Below are 26,521 nucleotides of genomic sequence, written 5' to 3' on the forward strand. Positions count from 1 at the left end.
GCGGCAGGACCAAACACACCCCCCACCCCCCCACCCCCCCCCGAAAGAAAAGAAAAAGCAAATCAAGGCAACTCTCTTTGCCCCATCCCGCCCTTCACCCCCCTTCCCCCAACCCCTTTCCCCTCCCCGCCTCCCGCCCTTCTGCCCACTCTCCCTGGGAGGAGATGAAGGGGACAGTTTTTGAAAGCCCCTGGCAGTGACCGGTGAGCACTGCTCCTCCTGGGAGCCCTCCTGCGGCACAGCCTGGGCTCTGGCACCTCTCCGACTGACGCAGGACGGCTCAGAGAGCAGAAAGTGCCACCCACCAATCGCACCTTCCCGCCTCTCAACTAGACAAAGATGGCTCTTTAGGTCATTTTATTTTATTTCTTTGTTGTTATTTTTTTTCTTTTTCATTTTTTTCCTTTTTTTTTCCCCTTTCCCCCTTTTTTTTTTTTCTTTTTTCCCTTTTTCCCTTTTTTCCCCCTTTTTCTTTTTTCCCCTTTTTTATTTTTTCCCTTTTTTCTCTTTTCCTTTTTTCCTTTTTTTCCCTTTTTTCTCTTTTCCCTTTTTTCTCTTTTCCCTTTTTTCTTTTTCCCTTTTATCTTTTTTCCCTTTTTTCCTTTTTTCTCTTTTCCCTTTTTTATTTTTTCCCTTTTTTCTTTTTTCCCTTTTTTCTTTTTTCCTTTTTTCTTTTTTTTTTTCCATTTTTTCTTTTTTCCCTTTTTTCTTGTTTCCCTTTTTTTCTTCTTCCCTTTTTTATTTTTCCCTTTTTTCTTTTTCCTTTTTTTTTCTTTTTCCCTTTTTTCTTCTTCCCTTTTTTATTTTTCCCTTTTTTTCTTTTTCCTTTTTTTTTCTTTTTCCCTTTTTTCTTTTTCCCTTTTTTCTTTTCCCCCTTTTTTATTTTTTTCCTTTTTTTTCTTTGTTTTTTTCCATTGTTTTAATACAAAAATTTCTACATCTAAATCACTTTGCTAGAAACATTATTTTTTTTCTCTTTCTTTTTTTTCCCTCCCCTTTTTGCCCCCCACCCCCCCTTTTTTTCTCTTTTTTATTGTTGTTTTTTTTTTTACATCAGTTAAAGCAGAATCTGCTTCTGTGAAAAAAAAAGACAAGGATCAAGGTCTTATTTCATGCAGAAAATGCAAATTAAAGATCATAAAAATGGGTGGTTTGTTCTGGGTTCTTTTGTTGTTGTTGCTGTTTTGTGTTTTTTTTTTTCTTTCTTCTTTTTTTTAGCTTTTCATTTTTTGTAACGCTGTACAGGATGCAACGCAGCCACTCAGAGTATGTTAAGATGGTTCACACAAGTCCCTTTGATGGCACACACTGACATTGACGCTGATCTCCCTGTCCTGTTGTCACTGTAGCTGTCCAGGTGAGTGCTTTGTCTGAATTTCAGGCCACATAAGGTGTCCCCGGTCAGAGAAGACGTGGTTGCTTCGTTGTCTTCGAGCAGATGACGGATGGGTGCGGCTGGAGAAGATGGTACGTTGGCATAGGTGGGCTAGATTGGCCTGGGAAAGATGCCCTGGCATTAGAGGTCTGATCTGGTTTGCTTTTGTACCTCTTGGCATAAACATTCCTGCAGCGAGCACATCGTGAGAGGGCATGTGTCCTTCAGCAAGCAGTTTCTCTCCTGAGAGGGGGTGTGATTCCACACACAGACACTGTAGTATGACATGCCAGGAAATGGAAAGGAAAAGATACCACAGCCCGAGGGATGGTCCTGCTACCAGGGTCATGCATACTTGCCGACGGGTGGGATGTTTCTGGGTGATTCTGGAGGCTTTCCTTTATCCTCAGTTGTTCCATTTTCATCTCCAGCATCTAGCTATTAATCTTTTCAGATGTCAGAAACTCTTCTCTGTGACAACTGTTGAGCCTTTCCAGGGAGCTGCTCACTAAGCATCTTCCCTTTTGGCCTGCCAAGCACATTGAGCCCAACCCAGTGAAACTGTCAGACCTAGGCATGATTTAAAGATGCACAGTCATCAGTTCAGCTCCTGTCCTTAAACTTGAGCAAAGGATAGGGCTTTCCAAGCCTGGGGCATTGTACGAGTTTAATCCCACTATGTTCCTCTGCTCTGCCTACTTCTTGTTTCATTGCAATTGAAATAGGAGAGGGGAAGGTTGATGAGAGAGGGTGAAATCAGTCTCATCTCCCTTGGTAACCCCTTCCTTCGCTATCATCTAGTTTTGGCAGGGGCTGAAGCTCAGGGTTTTCTGACCCATCTCTGCCTGTAACAGACTCTGGGATAACTCTTCTTTTTCTCTGCTGCCAAATTCATTGAGCACAAGGCTGGTGATGTCTCTAACAACAGCCTGGAAGCTGCACTAGCAAAAGATTGTTCAAAAAAACCCTTAATAGGTCTCCAGATGTCCCTGAGGCAGGTAGCACAGCAGTCTCCAGAACTTCAGGTTCTGTGAGCCACTGTTTCTGGAGAAACATGGTTAAGCACCACCAGCTATTCCAGCATCTGGTCTTATGAGGTGCTCCTCCTGTTTGGCCTCTCATTTGATATGTCATGAAATTGCACAATAGCCACCAGTGTAGTGAAGAATTATCTGTACACCTCCTTCCTGCACTCATCACTGAGACCTGGTCTCATTGGGAACGGCCATTCCCTTGGAAAGGTTTGGTCCTACAGCAGTACAGGCTCCACAGCCCTGGGCACTGACAGGGGATGGTTATGAGAAAGAAGCAACCAACAAAATGCACCATCCCCTACAGGTAAAAACAGAGGGACCTGCTCAACACCTAATGGGATCACGAGAGTCCATCCCAGCACAGAGCTAAGCATCTGCCAGTGAAGAGGCAGTGCCAGTCCCTTTCTCTTCAGAGAAGAGTTGAGATCAGCAACAGAGAGAAATTCCTCTGCTGACCTGAGACAGCTCGTTCCTGATGCTGAGAAACAGGCCATCAACCCTCATCATTACAACAATGGCGATCACGTTTTCCTTCCTTGATGGCTTAGCTTTCCCAGAGTGTTGGTAACCAAGCCCTCTCCACTGGGCTCAGCAGTGCCAGGGTTACCTGGGCAGCATAAGTCACAAAAGAACATACCCAGTAAAGCACACTGCAGTCAAAGACATGTCCAGAGGGGTGGTAAAGCCAGTGAAAAGGTCTTTGACCTTCCTGTCTGGACACTCTGCTCACTAGATGCCCACTTACATCCCCAAACAAGACCTGGACCCAGCATCTGACTGTGGCAATTAACCCTGGCGCTGGCATAGCACCGAGAGCTGGGAGGCATTAGCCTTTACCAACCTATGTTTAAAACAAATCCTGGAGGATCACCCTCTTAAAAAAAAATATTGCTGGCCAATGTGCTGTCTCATCCTTTCTGGGGGAAATGTCTGCCAGTAAAAATGCCAAGCACAGCCTGTGCAAATGACACAATGTGCACCCCTGTATCATAAATGGGATCTCCCCACTTCATCAGACATATATTGATTTGGCTTTCCCCACTACATGTATGTGCCACTGACAAGTTCTGGCTGTCTTAGACGGGAGCAGATAGCTCACAGCATGGAGCTGAGAACAGGTTTGGGATGGTTTGGGTCCTTCGTCTCTAGTGGGGACGATGACAGCATAGGATTCTTGGAGCAAGAGACTGCAATTTTGTTTCAGGAATTTCTAGTATAGAGCACAACAGGGTACAGGAGCTTATGCTCTCTCAAGTCCTCCTTGCTTTGTCTCTGCAAAACACCTGTCCTTGCTTTCCCACCCGTCTCACTTGGCCTGCTCCTCAGCAGAAATGGCTGAATCAGGGCTGTGTGCCTGCACAATAGGGATGCGCTCTAGCTGGAGTGGCAGCTGCAGTAGAGAGAAGTCTTACTGCTGAAGAATAGCCTTTCCTAAGAGAAATGCCTTTCCTTTGCTCTGTCTTCCATATAAAGTTAGTTTCTTTCAGCCTCTCTGCAGTAATACAAATGGCACAAACTTCATTGGCCCAGCTGTAGAGAGTAGCCACGATTTGCCCCACAGAGGTAATAACTGTCCTCTGGTTTTCCATAGCACTAAACATAAGATAAGACAGACAGGCAGTTCATCAGGTTGGTTTTCACCCTTTACACTCCTCATTGTTCAGACAAAGATGAATTGTAACATGGAGGGTTGCCCATATGTCTCAGACCCACTCTACCATCATCATCCTTGCCATCCCCCATCACTCATTCCTGCAGACTAGAATGGAAACCAGGTGTTCCTCAGTCCAAATTCAATCAGTGCCCTACACTTGAGCCCACTCCTTTGTACTTCCAACCTTCTGCTAAAGAATTTGTCTCTGCAAGGCCATGGCCACTAAAACAGATAACTCTGCTTAACACATGATCCCTGCTTTGCACTTTTTCCCCCCCCAAACCCATCCTTCACAAACAGCCAGAAACCTACAGACAGGATTTTATTGAATTGCAAAAGGTCTTCAGATAAATCTTTTCACATGGATGACTTTCATTGTACCTCTTCTGAGCAGCTGGACAGCTCCGTGCACTTATCACCCTAGACTAAGTCACAGGGTAAAAAGCAACAGTAGCAACAAAAGCTTCTCAAAGGAAGTTCAGGCTCATACTGCCTTTACTCCATCTGCATTAGCTCATTCCTGCAAGTGCTACCTGATCTCATCTCCATCCCCTTTGCTACATTCCAAGACACAGTAAGGCATAGTGCAGGCTGCCTCTCCAGAAGGGATCATGTGCACAGGAGATGAGAGTCTAATTCAAAGCCTCCTCCCACTGGCCTCAGGGACAGTAGGATCAAACACTGAAAAATTACTTGCATACCACCACTTCCTCATCTACTGCCCACCTTTGCTGTCCTGTGCTTGGAGGTGGATCAGGGAGCCAGCCCTAAGGTCACCACACCAGTGGGCTGCGCCTCTGTGTAGGCACAGACACAGGTTTGTCCTCCAAACTCCTGGGGGAAAAGCCTGGGAAATGTGTCAAAAGATCAGCCTGGAGGACACTGCTTCATTGTGTTTGTCACCTTTCAGCTATTCTTTACTTCTGAATATACAGAACTGCTTTTATTTGGTTTACATCAAGACATCAGAAATCAAACATCTTTTAGGTTTTCTTTTTCTTTTTTTTAACTTTTTCTTCAAAAAACCACCCCCAAAATAAAACAAAAAATAAAGACAAAAATAAAACCAAACCCAAAACTCAAGCCCCAATGCTATATACATCTTCTCCCCAGTCTCCACTCTCCTCCCTCCCTCCCGCCCTCCCTCCCTCTTTTCCACCCTCCCTCCCTCCCTCCCAGCATCTGCATTAGGTCTTGCTTCCAACACATAGGTTTCACCTCTCTCACCCAATCCATACCCCCAACTCAATCTCCATGTCTACAGCAAAGACATCCTACTCTGCTTGGTAAGCCCAGTCTCACCTCCCAGAAAGCATTTCTAACCTGCATGCCGTTTCTTACCCGGCTGGCTCTGAGCTCTACCCTGGTGTCAAGGTAGAGCCATCGCTCCAGCTTGGCACGGTGGCTCTCCCCTGTGCACCTCAGCCCAGCTCCCACAGCATTGTCTACATGCAAATGATTGTCCCTGCCTAAAGGGACCGAGCTCATACTGATGGCAGTGCACCATGAATCTCCCCCTCTCTTTGCCCCGTTCCTGACCTCACCATCTCTCAGAGGCCACGATCTGCCTACTGGAGACTGCTGCCAGGGCTGGGTTTCTTTGAGTGCTGCCTGCAGCTGCACCCAGCCTGACTCAGTGGAGGTCTCCAGTTTTCAGTGCTCTAGTCCCTTCAAACCTGTTGTATTGCACATATATTTTTCACTACCTCTCTCTTATTTGCTCTGCTTCTGCAGTTACAGCTCTCCCACCACCCTCTTCCTCATACCATCCATTGTGATTTCAGTAACCACCTTCCCTAAAGCCACTGTCCTTTGGTCTGCAGTTCCAGAGGTTTCTCTTCTGCCTGATAACAGCTCAGAGATTTAAAACCTCTTCCTCCTCCCCACAAAAAAAAGAAAACAAAACCAACACCCTTCCCCACTCCTTATCTCCTCCTGTCAGAGCCTCTGGAGTGTATCTGGTCAAACAGACTGACCAGATCAGTTCCCTGCACGGCTCTGATTCTGGGGAGTGGATGTGCTGTCCATTGGACAGAGGAAGTGCCAAGCCTTGGCAGGTTCCCTACTTATTTGCAAGACATAAGCTGCTGGCATGGTGTCAGATGTGCATGCAAGAAAGCTGGATGCCAGTTAAGACCTACAGTCCTGCTTGTTTCATGCACTGTGAAGTTATCCTATATACACTATGGGCTGGTTTATGCTTGAAGACATGAATATAAAGGTCTACATTGTCCTTTTACCTTAGTAATCAAAGCTTTACTTTCACCCATGGAATAGCAGGGGTTTGCTACCAGGGCTCTTATTTTCCTCTTCTGCATTTTCTCTCATTCTCTTTTCAGTTCTTAATACTCAAGGTGAAAGGGGATTAGGAGGGGGACAGGTAGGATTACAGTCCCAAGGTCCTAGTTCCTAAAGGTCCCTGAGTGACAGCACTATACAGTATCAGAAAATGAAGTGACAGAGTTGCGTTGGCCATGTAAGTCCTGAGAGAGATTTCATTTCTGTTTCTTCTCTTCCTTCTCCTCCTCCATATGCCTACCCTGGGCTGTTATGCATTGGAAAGGTGCAAAATGTTCTTCCCTATCCCAGCTCCCTCATTACAGTCTCTGCTAATAAACATGGCCTAGCAAGCTGCAGTCCTGCCCCTGCTGCAAACAAACCAAGCCTCATTCAGAACTACCTCCTGCACCACTGCAGTGGAAGTCAAAAGAAGAAGGTCCACTTTTGAACAGCACTCACACTCTTTCCTCTTACTTTCTCCACTGTCCTTCTTCATGAAGAAAAGGTAGGCAGCAGCAGACACACAATCTGCAGCATTCAAACCCTCTCCTCCTCTCCAGTAACATAAACTGTGTTCTCAGCACATGGGAGGTTCATGCCTTTCTTTTCTCATGCTCCTGATGGCTTGAAACCTCTGAGCCTCAAGTATGATTAAAATGCCTTTTTTCCCCTCCACTGTCTCCTTTCTGGATCACTGGACCTCAAAACAAGACATGAGTTTGTTGCCTTTCTTAGAGGTGGACACAGAGAGCTACGGAGAGGGAACATGGAGGTGCCACCTCAACTATGAAGGAGGACATGTCTAAAGTTCTTCAGCATTCTTCCCTTCTCACTGTATGGAAACACATTTTCTGTTACTCATTTGGCTCACAGGACACTCAGTTGTTCTCCAGCGTTCTGCCCCATCACCAGAAATTGTAAGGCAGCTCCTGAACTGTGAAGAGTCCTGACCGCACACTCTTTGGCAAAGATTGTTGTGTAGGACCAACTAGTCCAGATGTCTGGATATACTAAGACTGACTCTATGAAGTAAAACAGAACTGGTAAGAGCAGGTCAGAAACATTCAGAGAGAAACTAAGATGACCTCTGATAATAAGAAGGAGAACTCAGCCGACAAAGAACTGAGGCAATAGCAAAGGACTCTGGCTCCCAGTTCCAGCAGGCGAGTTGAGCCACTGCTCGACACTCTTTTTCCCAGGAAAGCTTTTGGACTGTCACTATGAAATTCTGGGCTCAGCCCCTGACTGAAGCCTCTCAGATATTAAGCACAACCTCCCTGTACCTGATCTTCAGCTGCTGGAGGTCCTGGGCTGTACCTGCAGGCTGCTGGATGGGGTCAGCCAGGTCACCCGCTCTGTGTGGGTGCACCCAAGCAACAAAGAGCTTGGGAGGGTTTTGTATCATCTGTGTCCTGCTGCCCCTCTGGTCTTTGGGACCAGCTGGAAGAGCTCAGATGCCTAACTTCTACCACACATCTGTCAGGTTTTTATTATCACTATCAAATTCCTGGAGTTCCTGAGTCATCTCCCTCAGCTTCATAACTTTTTACCACACGGCCATTTGTTTTCCTTCTAGTCTTAATAGTCTATTTATAACTGTCTCTTTTTTTTCCCTTTCAATCATTCTGACTACCCTTCACACTGCAATCACATAGATAAAGGGTGTTTAGATATTTTACTTAACAGATATTTTACTTAATCATCAATCTGCTGGTTAGACCCCCCTCAAAAACTGAACCTGCTGATAGGCAGCCTTCCTCTGGGAGCTGCAGTCATCTGACATGCATCTATCCACCCACATTATACTGCTGATGTCATAAAACACAACTTTATATCTTCCATGTAAACATTTTAAAGCCACTTCTAAATAGAATCCCATTACAAAGTGTAACTTTCTCCATTGGCCAAGCTTTAACTTCCTACATATCGAGTAGGCAGAACTCCCCAGTTCAGCCCTAGTCCTGTTGTCTAGCTCCATTCACTCTTCAGGCTCTTGTTCCTATACAGAACCATCTAGACCATAAAATGCAGGAAGTGGGAAAGCCCACTTCAACAGCATTGCTGTGAGTGTGGAGACCAGCAAGAGCTCTGCAGGGCAGCTGGGAGCCTATGTCTGACTTAAACATTGTGCTAAAACCTTGGTGAGTCCAGGGAGGCCTGAACTGAATGTGTGCATCCATGAACGTGACAGAGGGAGACAGAGATTGGGGGTGATTGAGAAGGATGGATGCTCTACTTTCATGGTTAGGATTCTGTCAGTAGAAAATATGTAAGACACCTTGCTGATACAAAAATAACAATACTTATTACTCTGCTAAGCCCTGATTCTGCCTCACCCAAGTCAAGGCAGAACTTTCCATGACTTCAGTGTTACTAGGTTGGGCTTGTGGTCATTCACATCTATCACAGCAATGTGAAGACAAAACTTACTGAACAAGATGTGAATTAGATGCATCTGTCAACTGAAAATCAGGAGTTTCCCTAGTCTCAGAGCTCTCCCAAGTGATGGGAGTCAAGAAAAAAAAGGAAGAGAATGCTAACAGAAAAATAAGGGATGGTTGGGTTCAAGGCAGTGTGTGTGTGTGTGTCTGGCATGTAAAACCCTCCATCAGCTCCAAACAAGGCTCTCATCATTACTCCAGGAATAGCAGAATGGCCCTAGGGTTAAGTTTTGCACTTGTGAATTCATTATTTTCATGGCTTTTATCAATATTATAGAGGAGATGATCAATCATTAGTGATTGCCAAAGTGGCCAATAACTCAGTGATCTTCCTGAAAGTCACTGGCTCCTTTGGAAAAAGTTGACCTTGATGTCCAAGGTCAAGTTACTCTTCTGCACTTTTGTAATCAGTGCCTGTAGATGGAAGCTGCTGCAGCCTTAGAGGCTTCCACCAGCACTGACAAGGTCAATAATTTCATTGCAAACATCCCCCTGCCCAGCCTCTGAAGACCATTGTCTAGCAGTGGGATGATGCTCCATGCAACTCTACTGCATCCCTAGTTTCATGTTCTGCAAGAAGGGACACAGGGTGCTCTTTACAGTCTTCATGTATTACCAGACCTAGAGCAAGGGTGACAGTCCACCATCTGCTTCTGAACTTCTTAGGAAAGGGGATAGTTATTATTTCCAGATTTTCTCATCCTGAAGCACCACAAAGTTAAATGACATCCACCCTTTCCTGCATCTTGCCATAAGCTGTGGTCACTCAGTGGGATGGAGTGTGAAGTCCCTTACCTGGCACAAGGAACAGGTGAAAGAGGAGGAGTTGTTGAGTTTTAAGAGTCATACAACTGCTTTTCTCCCCAAACTCAGTAAGAACGATGTGGGGTGGGAATGATTAGGAACAACCCCTCCTCTCAGGACTGAATCAGCTTAGTCTACTAAAGATTAAATAATGGTGGTGAACAGCAGCACTGCCCTATTGCTGATCCCCAAAGCTCTCTCTCTCTCTCTCCTCAGCAAGTGCATATTTGCACAATCTACCTCCCCAGCTCTGTCTCTCTCTAATACGAGCCGGGACCTCAACCTCTGGTCTCACCAAGTTGCAAGGAGTGAACAAAACCCTGCTATTCTCCCCCAAAACACTGCCAGTTAAATGTCATCTGTATTCTCATCCTACAAAAGACATTACAAAACCCCCCTCCCCACAAAACATGCTTGCACACACACACACACACTCCTGTCTGCACCCATGTGCACACACACACACACACACACGCACACAGATGCGCCGCACACGCACACACGTTCGCACAAGGGAAAACAGCTTGCAAACTCCTGAAGGTGGAAAAAGGCAACTTGCAAATATGCCTTTGATTGTTGTTAAGCTCCCTCCTCCCCCCTCCCATGACCCCACATCCCTCTTTCCCTTCCAGATAATTGCCTTGTCCTTCCCCCCTCCCCCCCCCCCCCCCCCGCAACTTCCCAGCTCTTCAAAAATAAATATTACTTTTTGTTGTCGTTGTTGTTGTTGATTCAAAAGATTCTTTTAGGCTTGTAAGCAAGAGAGAGGGAGAGAGAATAAAAGAAGGGAAACCTCCTAGCATGAGAATGAACCCCCACCATCCCATGAATCCATGGAGGAATAAACATGATCGGTTAGGAGCAGTGACAGAAGAAAGATTGTAAACAAAGGATAATGAGAAGAATGAAGTTCAGGAGTGAAATGGAAGGGAGGATAGCACATTAGTGAGCACAGCCAGAGAGAACCTATCACCCCCACCAGCTTTTGACTCAACCTCTTTCCATTTCCCTCCCCCTTTTTTATTTTTCTTCCTTTCTTGGGTTGTGGGGGAAGGTTTGTGGGTTGGTTCCCCCCCCCCCCCTTTTTCTTTTTTCCCCTTTTTCTCTCATTTTTCTCTTTTTTTCCCCTTTGTTGTTGTTGTTGTTGTTTGTTGTTTTTTCCTTTTTTACAATGATTTAAGTCCTTCAGCAGGAAACCAAAATCAAGACAAACACTTCCCTCCCTGAAACGAACCCCCCCCTCCCTTATACCCTTCTCTCCCTTACCCCCCACACACATACTCCATGGTCCTACATGTGCTGAAAAGAGAACGGTAAGCTTAGAATAAACCTAATGAATCAAAGGAATAAATGATCATGAGAGCAAAGAGTAAAACCCAAACCCAAAAAGAGCACAACACTCCTGTGTTGTCATTGTCTGAGTGTCTGTCCCTATCTCTCTCGGCGGCTGCAGGCATCAATTGACATAGTACAACCAGTAAACAAGGTTGAAGAATCCAAAGGTGATTGGAAAAATGATTCGTGACCACTTGTCAATGGTGCTGACGTCTGTCAGGTCTGGGATTTTGAGCTTCAGCTTCGACGACCGCCGGCGGAGGCGGCAGTTGGCCCGGCTGCGAGCTGCAGCGTGGTGGCTCAGCGGGACGTGGCGGTCCAGGGTGGGGTGGTGACCAAACCCGTCCCGAGAGGCCAGCTGCTTGCGGAACTGGATTCCTGAGCCTTCAAAGGACATGACAGAGTTTCGAGAGTCGCCGACGCTGCTCATCATGTCCGTGGCCAGGAGCTCGTTGTTCATCTCCAGAGTGCTGAGGAGGATGTTGCCGTAAGGGTCAACCTAAAACGGGGAAGACAGAGAGGAAAGGTAGCAGGGAGGTCCTGTGCACACAGATCCACACTGACAGGGATGAATTTGAACTGGTTTCTGTGGAACAGTGCCACTGATTGCTTCACTGTGTGAGCTCTGAACGTGGACCTCTGCATTTGAAAACGTTGTTCAGTGAAGCTGGAGTTGAAGGACTAGCCACATGTGCTTGCAGTAAAAATTTGAGTGCTTGCAGTAAAAATTTGAGCTGAGTAGTGTGATTCCGCCAACACAGTAGGACCAAAAGCTACAGGGGGTCTTTTGGGCACACCTGCTCCGTGCAAGAGGATGGTCCTGATGAGGCTGGCTTGAGGATGCTGACAAAATGATCAAGCTAGGGGAACTGGAGCTCGTGTCTCATGACGCAGAGAAAGGCTGCTCCACAGCTCACCCAGGACCGAATGAACAGTGGAGAGTCTGGATTCTCCTGCCACAATGAAAGAAGGGGACAAACCTGCTCTCTCACCCTCTTCTCCTCGTAGCGGTGGCGCTCGTTATTGGCCTTGCTGATCCGTTCACTCTGTTTCTTTTGCTGGCGAGGGCCTCTCCCAAAGAATATGTAGTTGACAAAAGCATACTCCAGGAGTGCCAGGAACACGAAGACAAAGCAGCCCATGAGGTACACATCAATAGCCTTGACATAGGGGATCTTGGGGAGAGTCTCTCGCAGATGAGTGTTGATGGTAGTCATCGTAAGTACAGTGGTGACCCCTGTAAGGAGAGGGTAGGTGCGCTGTTACCAAAGCGGGGTGGTTTCCTGAAATGACACTCTCAGCTTCACCATCTCTCCTTCCAGCTGGACAGCTTCAGGAGGGATGGGAGCAGTACAAATGAGAAGAGAACTGTGATTATTCTAAGCCCAGCTGAGCAGTGAAAATTGCTGCAGAAAGCAAACCAGTCACCCAGAGTAGGAAAAATGCCAAAGCTGAGTATCATCAGGATGATTTGGATCAATATCCTTTGGACCTCGGTTCTTTAAGTCCTCCCCCATCCTCCTTCTTTCCCTCAAAGTGGTAGGAAATATTCAGGTTTGCTCTCAGTTTCACAACCTCTTCTCCTGCCTTATTTTCCACTTTAAGAACTCATCAGCCTTCCCTGCATACCACTGAATGCCTTGGATTCCTTATCATGATTATATAATCTGCTCTGTCTTTCCAATGCCATGAACAGGAGAAAGGTGTCTTTCTTTGAGTGCCTCATAGGCTTTTGTCTACATCCTTGACTCCATCAATTCCCACCTGCCTCCCACTATCTTTACTGCTCACTATTTCCTCCCATAGTTCTCATGCTTTCCTTTTTAGGTCTTCTCACATTTCCTACATTTTAAATAAACATTTTTTGGGGGCTTAATTTATACTTTCCCCCCCTTCTATTCAAGTCTCCAAGAGCCTGGAGCACTATGGTTCATGTTCCACCTTCAGTACTCTATGGTTTCTTCCCAGCCTCTTCTTTCCTCTGGACTGAGTGGTCTCAGATCGACCTGTTTGACAGTTTTGTGCCAGCTACTAAAAGATGGCAATGAATCTTCATGCTTCTTTTGGAGGCAGTAACTTCTCCTGTTCTCCCTAGTCCTTTTTTCCCACTAGCTTAGCTTTCCTGCTTTTCTTACCACCTTGATATCCTTTTCTTCTAGTGTCTCATTTCTGTATTTGAAAGCTCTTGTAGTCTCCATGACCTTATTTTGCTCTTCTGGTTTCAGTCCTACCTCTGCAGTGAGGACTGTCAAGCCTCCCTGTGCATCCTAGACCTCTGCTTCTCCTGTTTCCCTTTCACCCTCATTGTGTCTTTAGCATCATTCCTGATAAAAGATTTAAGGAACTAATAATTTTCAGTGCACAGAAGAGTAAATAGAAAGGAGATATATTTATATACATACAGTATATTACATTGTCTATATTTAGACAGTAGTCTAAATATCCAGAAATCTGGGGCAAAGAAAGGGGGAATAGAATCTTCTCCATGTCTCCATTATGAACTGGATAAATTGCAATGGACACTGAGGACAGAGGCAAAGAAAATCTTTTTGACTGTGCAAGCAGGTAAATCTGGAGATAAAGTGCTCCAAGGAGGATGTAAAATCTCCTTCTTTGGAGCTTTTTAAGTACAAGTTAGATAGAGAGCTGTCAGGAGTAGTTTAGGGAGAGCCGTTCCAGTTCTGATCTACAATGTTTTTCTCCTGTCTTCTCCTTTGAATCCAGATGTCAGCTGAAAATCAACAGCTGTTCATCTCATGTCCACCCTTCTGCTTGCACTTTCACTGTGCCAGCAATGTCTGCCATGGTCTCTTTTTCTTCTCTCACTGATTACACTCTTGTCAATGCAACTTACCTTTTTAATTTACCATGTTGTTCCCTCCCTGTCTTCCTACCACAGCCTCTCCAAGCAAGCACGAGCAAATAGTCTAATTTTTATCTTTGTACAAACAATCTCTGCTCTGAGTCTCCCCAAATTCTGTTTTCTCCTAGAGCTACTTTAAACCTCTAACTTTTTCTGTAAGACCCGGCCTCTACCTGTGCTTCATTGACTCTCTGAGCCTTTCCCACTCACAGATTAAATCCTTCTCCCTCCTTGGCTCTCTAATTTCCTCTGAACTCTCCTTCCTGTTGCACAGCCCCATTCTCCTGTCAGCCATGCCCCCCACTTTTCTTCTGTTCAAAATCTTCCTCTGCAATCCATCTCCACATCCCTTCTGTTGCTTAAAAGACCTCATTTTTAATTCTTACAGGAAAACATTCTTATTTATGTAGGAGCATGTGCTTAAGAACTTGGACTTTAACTACTATCCCACATATTGCCTTGGTTGTGAAGGTCTTCAGCTAGAGAAAGTGTTTGGATGGGGCTTAAAGTCTGCTGAAAATGTGTAATGCTACTTCCTTTATTCCTCTCATCTTCTAGCCGTTCACTCACCATTCTTACCATCCTGTGGCCACCCATCATCAGCATTTATCATCCAGCTAACTGCTCCCAGCACACCTATTGGCCAAGAGGTCCCCACATTCCTCTTCTTAAGTAGGCAAGTACAAAGAAGAGTGAAGTAATCGACAGGCTCATGGCATGTTAGAGTCTCATGTGTTTGAGAAGCTGTGACCATTTATGCTTTCATCACGGAGTTTAAACTTGCGCCCACAGAAATTTATGGCACAACTTTTACTGATTCATATAGTACAGATTCCTGCTTGGGAAGTGCTGATACTTGTGAACAATGACAACCATTAAAAAAGTAGCTCTCCTAGCTGAAAATTCAAAGCTTGTTCTCAGAACAAAATCCTTCGTTTGGGACAAGAAGTCTGACCAATCTCTGTGGTTTGCTGTGGTTTGCTTACCTGCTACCTCACACAGAAAAAGGCGTTTTCTTTCTTACAGCTGTCCTCACTGATCTGCAAAAACACAGCTTCTTCAATGTGTAATGAACAGGTACATACCCAGTGCCACTCGTGCAGCAGAAGCATCATAATTGATCCAGAAAGAGACCCAGGACAGGATGGTGATGAGAATAGATGGCATGTAAGTCTGCAGGATGAAGTAACCAATGTTCCTTTTAATCCGGAAACTCAAGGATAAGCGCAGATATGAACCTGTCAATGAGATATTAAAGGGAGATGTAACAGGAGAGGAGGGCAAAGATGAATTTATGCTAAGAGCTTAGGTTAGGTATTGACATTTTATTTGGGAAATGTTCTCAAGAGGCAGGGGTAATAAGAAATCTCTCCTTTTTTTTCCCTTCATTTGGTTTTGCAAACTCATCAGGTTTTGGAAAGGGGCTGCTCAGCTGGCTCAGAATATTAAGGGGAGAGGAAACTCTACATAAGGTACATTATTATATCAGACACCATGGGAGAATGCCTGTTCAGTGTTGAAACTGCTGTTATGGTGCATGCCAATTTGATACAGGTTTACACAAGAGACTTTAACCCTATATCTGGATGCAGCAAGATGATTTTCCAATCTTTCCTGTATGAGCTTTTCCTCCAAACACCAATGAAGATCTGAATCATATTTTTCCCATGCTGTTCTAAAAATGGGTTATGGTCAGACTGGGCAAATTCATATGCAAATAGAGTACTGTTAGGTAATCTGTAGGGGTTTTATCCCCCAAGTTGTTGCAAATTCCTCCTAATCTTTTAGCAAACTTAATGTGGATAGTGATGACAATAAACACTTCTACAGTCCTTCCACTGGAGCAGGGTCATCTTCACTTTGCTGTGAAACAAACTGCAAGTCATTCCACCTTCCCACCTCCAACCCTTAGGCAACACAGCAGCCTGAAACATGGGTGCAGTTGTGGGTAACTAAACCGCAGTGTTTAATGATCAAGAAGGTAGACTGGGGAAGAGGAAGTTAGGTTCTCTCACTATTATGTACCATCTGCATAGATTGAACACTGGATTTCACCAATCTTTTTTTTTCAAATCTTACCTATTGAGACTGCAAACTTCTTTGGGAGAAAAGCTGCCTCTTGATGTGGGTCTCCAGATTACCGCTGCAATGAGACCCTGCTCCCAGCATGCCCCCTAAGGCATTATTGGTGCCATGGTTTAGTTGATTAGATGATGTTGGATGATAGGTTGGACTTGATGATCTCAAACGCCTTCTCCAACCTGGTTAATTCTATTCTATTCTATTCTATTCTATTCTATTCTATTCTATTCTATTCTATTCTATTCTATTCTATTCCCTTCCCTTCCCTTCCTTTCCCTTCCCTTCCCTTCCCTTCCCTTCCCTTCCCTTCCCTTCCCTTCCCTTCCCTTCCCTTCCCTTCCCTTCCCTTCCCTTCCCTTCCCTTCCCTTCCCTTCCCTTCCCTTCCCTTCCCTTCCCTTCCCTTCCCTTCCCTTCCCTTCCCTTCCCTTCCCTTCCCTTCTATTTGTCCATTCCATTCCATTCCATTCCATTCCATTCCATTCCATTCCATTTTCCTTTCATTCCTATTCCATTCCTATTCCTATTCTATTCCTATTCTATTCCATTCCTATTCCTATTCCCTTCCCTTCCCTTCCCTTCCCTTCCCTTCCCTTCCCTTCCCTTCCCTTCCCTTCCCTTCCCTTCCCTTCCCTTCCCTTCCCTTCCCTTCCCTTCCCTTCCCTTCCCTTCCCTTCCCTTCCCTTCCCTTCTATTTGTCCAGTCCATTCCATTCCATTCCATTCCAATCCATTCCATTCCATTCCATTCCATTTTCCTTTCATTCCTATTCCATTCCTATTCCTATTCTATTCCTATTCTATTCCTATTCTATTCCATTCCTATTCCTATTCCCTTCCCTTCCCTTCCCTTCCCTTCCCTTCCCTTCCCTTCCCTTCCCTTCCCTTCCCTTCCCTTCCCTTCCCTTCCTATTCCATTCCTATTCCATTCCTATTCTATTCTATTCTATTCTATTCTATTCTATTCTATTCTATTCTATTCTATTCTATTCTATTTGTCTATTCTATTCCATTCCATACTATTCCATTCCATTCTATTCCATTCCATTCCATTCTATTCCATTCTTGTAACAACATCACCTTCTGCCACCATCTCTGAAAGATTCAGGCTGTGACTTCATGACATTTCAAAACCTGTCCTATTTAGCAGGTGTGTGACACTTTGCCTCGGCAGTGAACTCCCTGACAGATCAAAGTGAAGACAGCAACCAAAATCCAAGCCTCTCTAGTTTTCCAACTGGCAGTATCTGAATCGTCCAAGTTATTCTCTCCAGATCTTTTTATTACTGTGTACAGATGGGATTGCATAATTTCATCAACCACTTGCTTTTCAGCTTCTGCTTACTATTGCACATACATTAGCTTCAAGAGCCAGTTGCAAACCACATAAAAATAAGATAAAAGCTGAGAACCTTCTAAAGAGGTTCCGTTTTGAGCTCACTCGGTGTTTTGACTAAGAAATTCAAACAACTGCAGCGAAAAAAATAAAATGATCTCATAAGTCTCTGAAGAGAAGCACTTGATGGGCACAGAAGATGCCAATTTTCCAGAGGCACAACATCAAAAACTGAAGCCTAGATCCTAAGTTAGTGCCTCAGAATCTGAATCAGAATAATCACATTGATGTCAGTCAGCGGAAGGCTTGCACATTCCGTCGCATCCCTTCAGCAGAAACTCACCAGTGGTGAAGACCACTTCCCTGCTGACCAGCCTCTGCTCAATAATGGTGAACTGGGGCAGTTCTAGCACCTCCATCCCTGTGACAGCAGAATCATTTCCTTGCCAGAAGAAGACAATGTCATCAACTGTGTAACCATCTGCAGAGATGAAGAAGCACAGAGAGAGAACTAAGCTGACAAGATGAAATAGGTGACATCCCCATTTTCACTAAGGTGGTTTGGAAAAGGATCCAGAGGAAAGCCCACATCCTCAGACAGCAAGCACAGCCCCTCCCTGCTGACGTACTGTTCTTGTTCAGCTGAGCTTGGCAGTATTGTCCTCAGGAGAAGAGGAAAAAAATTGGTCAGAACTCCCACTTCAGGCTAGAATTCGGGAGAAAAAGGTGAGAACTGTCCTGTCAAGCCTTGACTTGCGTTATATAACCTCCATGGCTGACATGACAGGAACTCGTGCATCAGAAGCCTCTGTCAAATGCACCAAACACGGCGTTTTGCTCTTTAAAAGCTGCATCCCTCTACCAGAAGGGGGAGAGCGCACAATGCCTTCTGCTGGGCTCTGGGCAAACAGAGCAGCTACATACCGCAAATTCCCAGGGAGAAAAAGATTTACAGCAGAAGTTGAAAAGAAATTTGTACAGCAGAACACCTCTCTCTTTTAAGTACTCCCAGTCAAAATTTGCAGCAGGGAAATGGACAGTGTCTCAGATCAGGGCTGTTTTTACTGTGCTGAGTGAAAAGAGCAGTAACAGGAGCAGAGAGGAAAGTAAGTCAGGCTGGTAACAAATACTCATCCCTTTTGTTTCAGGGTAATGGATTTGTTAACTCAGCCAAAGGTACAGCCTCTTACTTTAACCCCTAACTACATATGCCAGACAGGGCTGCACAGGCTGGAAGGAGGTGCTGAAGAGCCCAGAGCCCAGGAGAAAGACTCCTTAGATGCTCTGGCCTCAAGGGACAAAATCATGCAGATCCCCTTCCATCAGTGTGATGTTCAGAGTCCTGCTCCTTGTGAGGGCAAGGATTCATCTCCCCTTGAAAATTAATGTCACTTGTGGCAAGCTGGGTTTTGAAGCACCGTGGCTGTTGCTGCACAAGGGGTGGTCTGTTATTCTAAGCAAACTGCAGAGCTGTGCACCTCTGTGTGCAGAGAAGCAGTAAGATAGGTACAGACTTTAGTACAGCATGGTGCAAGGCTTCCTTCAGAGCATGAACTTTACCTGTCCCCACAGACAGCTTTCATTCACAACTTGCTCTGCAGCACGTCAGCCTGCCTTATGCACAAGCCTTCACAGCTGAGAGGCAGTTGTCCAGCAATAACCAGCAAGGCTGACATCCACTAGGGACAGCTGCCACTAAAACCATCACCAGTGTATAATTGGGATCAGGGGAATGAAGAGCTGTTAAATGTATCACAGAGGAGAAATTATTTTACTCAGCCTTAGGGGCCAAGGGTTACTCCAGATCAGAGCTGAACCTCTGAGGATAGTGTCATCCTGCAGGTCCTGAGTGGACAGAGCTAAGCAACCTGCTATGATCTCATAGCTGACCCTGCTTTGAGCTGTGGGCTGAACTAGAGACACCCTGAGGTGTCTTCCCAAACTGAATTATTTGATGACTGCGTAGTCTCCAAGCCCACATCCTGCACACTCAGTCATTACTGTGCTTATTCAGAGGTGATAAAAAATAATAAAAACCTTCCAAATGCCATGCCAGATCTGCTTCTGGTATAAATCATCTAAGCCAGATCCTCTCCCCATGGCAGTAAAGTGGCAAAGCAGCCACAGACCTACAAAGATTCAGGCCCCTGAAGTTATCACCTCATCTGCTGCAGGCACTGCAGTGTCAGGGGTTGCTGCATTGTCTTGAGTACCCGAGCTTTGTGCACAGGAACTTGTGTTTGCATCTGGCTGCAGCATCTCTCCCAGAACACTGACCCAAGGGTGGAAAGCAGCAAGCAACAGCCAAGTCCCTCGCTCCTCACGGTAGTTGATTCCAGGGCCTCAGAGTCTCCTGAAGCTAAAAATATTGTGTGCATTTGAATTCATCTGGATTAGCCTTTCAAACTCTAGTGGTTGTTCTGAATTTTCCTAGGAGGTTACCAAGCCCTTTCCACCTGGTGCTTTCCCTCTGCAGAGGTGCACCCAGCCTGTAAACAAGTCACCTCTCCACCTCCTCTGCAGTAAACAAACCAGATTGAGCTATTGAGGTTTCTCTCACTGCAAAACATCTGCTCTAGCCCTTGAACTGCATTTCAGCATCTTTTCCCACACACTTCTGCTTTCTCAATTTCCTTTCTACATTTTGGAAATCAAATATAGCCAGATTGCCTTTCCCCATCTCACAAGTGGCATATTCAGAGGCTGGTCAGTTCCCTACTCTGACTCACGACTCTCCTGGTTTACATAAGCAAACTTCCAGCCCTTTTTTGTCAGCGACCGTGCTAGGAAACCTCTAGCAGTGGTGCCCAGTACTGTGATCCCTTCAGCGATTCCCTGGTGGATACCTGTGCAGGTACAAATCCACACTCCCTCATCCAGGCACAGACCTCCACATGGAGCTGTGGATGCATCCTGGATGTATTTAAATTGGGAGGGATTCAAATGTGCAGTGAGCAAGCCGTGCAGACTGCGATCTTCATCATCCACAAATTTAACAGCAGTGACTTCAAATTTGCTTCCTGATCAGCAATGAAAATGTCAAATTGCAGTAACTAATTTTAGGACACCTCACAGTTAACTAGCTCCATTCCATTTATTCCATGACCTGTTGGTATTGGGTACCAATCTGGGAGGTTTGTTGGGGTTTACATATATATATATACATTATCATGATGATGCCACTGTGCAAAATGAAATCAAACACATGGGTTTTTTTGGGGGGAAGCCACTTTTCTAAAGTGATTCTAAAGGGAAAGGTTGCTCAGTCTAAAAATAAATGCTTCACTTTCATTCCTTGCTTTAAAAAGGAAATCAAATTTCCTTTTACTTTAAAAATAAAAAAGCAAAAGAAATTTCACAAAGACAAGACACTGCAACTTGAAATGTCATAAAGTATTGATACCATGTCTTAGAACGTCAGATTAAGAGCCTGTTTGCTGCCTGCTTCACCAGGGGTTTTTCCTTTGTGAAGCCTGGCACACGGCTAGGCAGTGCTGAGGGCTATTTTGGGGATGGAGGGATGGGATCAACAGCCAGTAGCCAGTGCCAGCCCTGGCTTATCTCCTCCAGGTAAGAGCTCTGAGCTGCTGTTGGGGAGGAGACCCTCAGCTGCCTGCTGTTGCATTGCACAGCACCCCTGTACTTCAAAGAGGCTATTTCAGTGGCTTGGTTATGTGTTTCCCCTATACACGATTTGATTTTTAAGTCAGCCATAAGTCAGATTGCTATTCCAGAGTTGTGTGGACTTGGAAGCAAACAAAATGGAGCCCTGCAGCTTTTGAATGTGCAATTGTGTAAAAGACAAAAGTACTGAGGAAGGAAATGACTGAATCTCTTTATCTCTGTGTGCACCTTAGAACTATTGTAAGGAAGCCTGGCTTCAGCTAACAAATTGGCTTGACGTGTGTCCCATTAAGAACAAAATGGGGAACTGTGAGGAAATCTCTGCCTTCTGATTTCTTGGTTGTACCTTAAACTATTCTCCAAATGCTAAGGAGTGCCAGAAATGACATGTTATTAGTGCTTCCAGCAGGACCTCATTTGCATCCCATTACCCACCACGCCAAGCGGTGCCGTGGCTGCACATCCCAGGCAACCCCAATGGTGAGTGGGCAGAGGGCTCCCCGGCACAGGCAGGGCTGGTGAGGAGGCACAGTGCCTTCCAACTGGGGATGCAGTGCGACCTTTCTTATGAAAAAAAGCAATTCTCTAATAATCACCAAGGAAGCTGCATCATCATTACTGTGAGATCTGCTGCTCTGGACCGCTCCTGTGGGGATACTGCAGTGCATTTTTATGAGGGAGAGCTGGACTCTCTCTGCCAGTCTGGTTGGAAGAGGCTTTCCTTAGGAGTCGAGGGAAGATCTGGGCAAGGAAAGACTGCAGGAGGTCTCTGGTCCCAGCTCCTGCACAGGGTGGGGCAAGGCAAGATTAAGGACAGGCTCCCAGGGATTTCTTAAGGCTAAGGGAGGCTTTCACCACCCTCCTCAGGTTGAGAGTGTTTTCAACACCCAGCTTGCTGCTAGAGCCCCATTTTTCTGGGCATTCCAACCATGAGGTCTCATCAGGCTGGAGTCTAGATGAGGGAATCTTGCCCCATCCCAAGGGACATCCTCCAGGAGGTAACACCCTCTTGGAGGTGTCCCATCAGCAGGAAGCTGTGACTGGAGTGGGTGACACCGGGGTGGCACCGTGTGGCAGGGGGGAGGCACGCGGCATACGCACAGCTCTCAATCTCCAGTGTGCAGTTCTGCTGGTCCAGGGGGTACCTTCGCAGGTCCATCATACAAGCAGCTGTGGTGGTGATCCTGAAAGGGGAAAGCAGGGAAAAAAAAATAATCAGTTGTGTGGATTTTCTTGTCAAAAAGAGAGAAAGAAAAATAAGGGAAAACAAAAAAAACCCGAAAGGAGAACTGAAAGGCAGATGTGAAAGTGAGGCAGCATTTGGGGCCGCTGTTTCCCTGGAAACCAGGGAGATCCGTGGTGGGAGGTGTGTGAGGCAGGGGGCTGGATGTGGCTCACCCTCAACTGCATGGCTTAAACCCTTCGTGACTCACGTCAGCAAGGCAGTATCTCTATTAACAGGGTGGGAAGGGATTTGTGTTCCTCCCTTGAGAGAGACAAAGAAATCAGCAGTAGGCAGAGCTACGAGCAGGGGGAGAAGAGGAGAGGCATGTCAGTTCCTGGGAGACAGACAACCAACACATGTCCATAAAAGCAGATGTGTTGATTAAATTGCCCAACACTGACCTGTGGAGATGAATAACTGATCGCATTATCACCTCCCTCTCCTCTTGAGTTGTCCTAATGACCCTGCTTGCAGCCCTTAATCCATCTATGCCCCTCTCTATTGCACCCACTCTGACACTGCCAAATCCCAAAGCTCAGACCCCACCACTGGGGCCCTTCTGCTCCTGTGTGCTGGTGGCTTTGGTAACAAGTCTCTTGTACAAGCAATTCCACGACCAAGATTCATGAAAGGTTGGGGAGGGGGTGGGTGCATTCCCCCCAAAATGGGGAGACAACAAGGGCTGGTGCTGCTTCGGGGCATCAGAGCACAAGGGTGGGAGCAGAACAGCACAGCACCCACAGCGGAGTTCACACGAGGAGGTGAGGAGCATCTGTGTGTGTTACCTGGTGGGCATGAAGGAGAACTGCTCTCCAGAGTGGGGAATTTTGGGGTGGGGTAGGTAAGTGAAGAGGGCATAAAGCAGGGGCAGAGCAAATCAACGGCTAACTCGCCAGCCCAGCAGCGCTGCTCTGGAGTTAACGGGCTGCCCTTATTTCTCAAATATATTGCTCCCCTCACCCTTTAATGCAGCTTTCTTCCTGTGCAATGTATGTGTGCAGAGTGCTGAAGAGGGGGGAGAGACTGGTGCATTCCCCTCCTCTCTCTTTTTTTTTCAATTAACCATCTGGAAGGCATTAATCAAGCTACACATTTTTTACTATGTAGGCATAACCAGTGAACTGTTAACGAGAAAGCTTTATCTTCTGAGCCCTGTGGCCTGGGAAACAGAAAAGAAAGGGGGAAAAAAAGAAAGCAGAGAGGATGAGATGTCAAACCAGGAGAAAAAAAGGGAAAAGGACCAAAAAAAAAAGAAAAAGAAAACCATCAATGACAGAAAAAGAGACCAGAAAGGGAGAGTGAATAGATGAAGCTGCAGAGAAAATTGGAAGGGGGTTGGGGGAGAAGGCGGGTGGGTAAGTGTCTGTGGGAGAGGGCTCTCCCCTGGTGTGGGTATAGGTGTGGGGGCTGCAGCAGGGCAGGCAAAGAGCCCTGCATTGCTGCTGGCTCTTTAAGAAATCTCGTGTGCTAAATTTATCTCTCTGCTGTCTGTGAAGACTGTTTGTAGGAGATGAAGCCTTGAGGAGAGCCTTTGCCACTGCCTGCCGTGCTATAAATAGATCCGAAGAGACGGAGGGAATTTATATATATCCTCACTGGGTCTAGATACAACACTGCAAGTGCCCTCTCTCCAAGCAGGGGGCCCAAGTGAGCTCCCAGCCCTTCCATCTTTAATGTAGATGGGGTGGAGGGGAAAGTTCAGAGGGGGAGAAGGATAACAGGACAGGAGGCACTTAAAAATCACCACCATGACTTTGGGATTGTGAGTGTATTGCTTTTGACAGCCTCCCAGCTTTGCGTCTCTAGGGGGGCTGCTGGAAAAGCAATACCCTCTCCTACCCTAATCCTCCTGGACCAGGGTAGCTGGCCACAGAAAGACAGCATGGTGGAGGGACAGAGCTGAAGCACATCTGGAGGGAGCTGCACATTGCCAGAAAAGCTGAAAGTGGCAGGTACAGCGTCCATCCTGGCCAGGCATTGAGACCAAAGAGTCATGCATGGGTATGACTCATCCCCCTATGCCGCACACAGCATATACTGTGTGCATTATGCTGCATCCATGGGAAACAGCAGTTACAAATGCATTTGATTTTTTTTTCTTCTTTTCCCCCTGAAGTGTGAGATGCAAAAATGTATTAAATGAAAATTTTCCACCCCATTTGTGGGACCCTGGGGGCTCAAAACCTTTCCACGGCGTCCATTCCAAAGTTGGCAACCTGGCCACAGAAAAGGACATCCAGGGGAAGCTTTCTGTGGTTGGAGAGGGACTCTCTTGCCTCTCAGCAGGATTTGCTTGTCACCTGCAGTGCTGGTTGGAGATGCAGAGCACGACACAGTGAGCTATGGCTACCACGCTCCATGCGCCAAATCCTGCTCCTGTTAACAGCCGGCATAAATCCAGGGCCACTCCAATGATTTTTGCAAGATCACACCAATTTATGTAAGCAGAGATTCACATCAGGGCAGAATTTAGGCCTCTTGGTTTAAAACGAAGAGGACCTCAGGACAGGTAGGGCAGAAAGGAGAAAAACAAGATTAATAAGGCATCTGTCCTCAAAAGCCTGATAATTTCTCTTTCCTTCCAATTGAAGGGCAGTTGTACCCACACCACACAGTTCAGTATCCTCCAGAGATACTGCAGCTGGCTGCAGTTCCCAGACTCCTGATGATCTGCCCATGTAACACTGCTTGGGCAGGTGAGAATTTGGGCCATGTGAAGGTTTTGTTCTGTTTTCAGAGCAGAGGCAGCACAGCCACATGCTGCTGTCCTGGGCTTGTAGCCACTTGCTCACCTGGAGCATTTCAGCTGCAGTGCCATACCCACAGTGAGGTGCAGCTAACAAGCCCAGGGACACCAGCACTGCAGGACTACCTGGATGTGGGGCTCCTACAGTTTAACAAGAGTGAGGGACAAGCTGGTCTGGGGCACCAGGTTCAGCTCAGGTCCTAGCTGTGAGCATCCTAAACCTTGAAAAAGCAGCTCTACTTGGTATAAAGCAGAGAGGAAGGTATTGCTTACATCTTTAGACTTCAGTTCTAAAAAAGCATCTGGGACACCAGCTTCCCCTTGCCATGCTTGAAGTCCATGGGTGACCTACAGCATCACAACCCCATCATTGCTTTACACAGCACCTGCCACTGGTGGGGAAATGTCCACTTGTGGCCTCTGTGACTTGTGACTGACTCAACACTCCCTTATTCCTATAGAAACCAACAAGACATTTCTCAAGCTCCTTTGGTTGCTGTGCACTATGGGGAGGTGGCACTCATAAAGGCATGAGATGCTCCACTTACCTCTTGCAACCAAAGGGGAATGAGAGCAAAACTCGGGCATCTCAGCAACTTTGTGGGATCACAGCACATGCCATCCCTAGTCCAGAAGGCCACAAGACTAATGCTTTGAGGAGTATTAACATGTCACCTTGATATGCTCTGAGCTGTTACATGAGGAGATGTGCTTGCTTGGCACATAGAAGACAGCATAGGGAGTAGAGATGAGAGACAGGAAAACAGTGCAGGATGGGAGGCCACCAGGGTAAGGGAACAGAGGAGAAAGATCAGGGGAAGCAAGGGGTAAAGCAGCTTGGGGAAGCAGAGCTGGAGAAGAACAAGAGGTTAAAAGACAGCAGAGGAGGAGTGGATACTCACTCTGTGAGAAAGGAGATGAGGAGACAGATAACAAACCATCGCCCTATAAACAGCTCTAGACAGAGCGCGCTGCCTCCAGGAGACGCAAGCGAAGTGAAAGGGAAGAGGGAGCGCGGGGGCCAGAGGGAACGCCAGGGAAGGATGCCTGGATGCCACCTTCCCCGTGGCGTTAGCAAGAGGCACTGGCGCCCGGCCAGCCTGCATCTTCTCCCTCCCCCTCATTCTCTCCCGTTGCTCTGCCCACCTCCCTTCCCTTTTAAATTCAGAAATTTGTGTGGTGTGAAATCTCATCTGCTTTGACGGCGATTCACAGAGACACTGCCCAGCAGAGGGGAGAGGCTCGCCTGCGCCGCGCACGATGCGCTCAATGAACGGCTCCGCTCCCTCCGGCAGCCCAGCCTGGCCAACGCCACCACCCTCAGCCTCCAACCTCCCCTTTCTTCCCTCAATCTCTACCCACTCCACGGGCCTCCAGGTCAGCCCCTTTGCATGTCACAACCTTTACACCTCCTTCCCCACAAAAAAAGAAAAGAAAAATAAGACAGTGCTGCCCTTGCCCTAATAATTTCCCCTGAGGTCTGCAGGCACTTGTGCTACCAAACAACCAAGTCCTCATTGCCTTGCTACTCTGCTGCACAGCTGGCAGGCAGACACAGTTCATCTGAGGGGAGACAGGGTCGTGGAGAAAACACCATAAACCTCAAAAAAACCCAGAAAAAGAAAAGAAAAGAAAAAAAGAAATATACATTCATGAGCTGCTGAGCAACTCTGGCAAGCTGATGAGATCCTCCTTTCCTATCAGCAAGCAGTGGATGTGAGCAGA

General features: G+C 46.4%; 1 protein-coding gene across 2 annotated transcripts in view; it reads right to left on the bottom strand.

The window, feature by feature from the left end:
• Positions 1-10,849: 10,849 nt before the first annotated feature.
• Positions 10,850-26,521, bottom strand: part of LOC137450660 (gamma-aminobutyric acid receptor subunit beta-4) — a 78,033-nt gene continuing 62,361 nt past the window's right edge. Inside the window, exons 5-9 of one of the 2 annotated variants that reach the window (XM_068157472.1) lie at positions 21,927-22,009; positions 17,545-17,682; positions 14,872-15,024; positions 11,916-12,160; positions 10,850-11,422 (exon numbers count right to left, since the gene is read on the bottom strand). In XM_068157472.1, the coding sequence (XP_068013573.1) occupies positions 11,045-11,422; positions 11,916-12,160; positions 14,872-15,024; positions 17,545-17,682; positions 21,927-22,009 (997 nt within the window). In that variant the 3' untranslated portion in view covers positions 10,850-11,044. Of the gene's footprint in view, positions 11,423-11,903; positions 12,161-14,871; positions 15,025-17,544; positions 17,683-21,926; positions 22,010-26,521 lie in introns of both variants that reach the window. The other variant, XM_068157471.1, reaches the window with a different exon arrangement.

Source organism: Melanerpes formicivorus, unplaced genomic scaffold (assembly GCF_026170545.1).
Source record: "Melanerpes formicivorus ecotype bairdi unplaced genomic scaffold, bMelFor1.0.p_v2 SCAF_37, whole genome shotgun sequence".
NCBI lineage: Eukaryota > Metazoa > Chordata > Aves > Piciformes > Picidae > Melanerpes > Melanerpes formicivorus.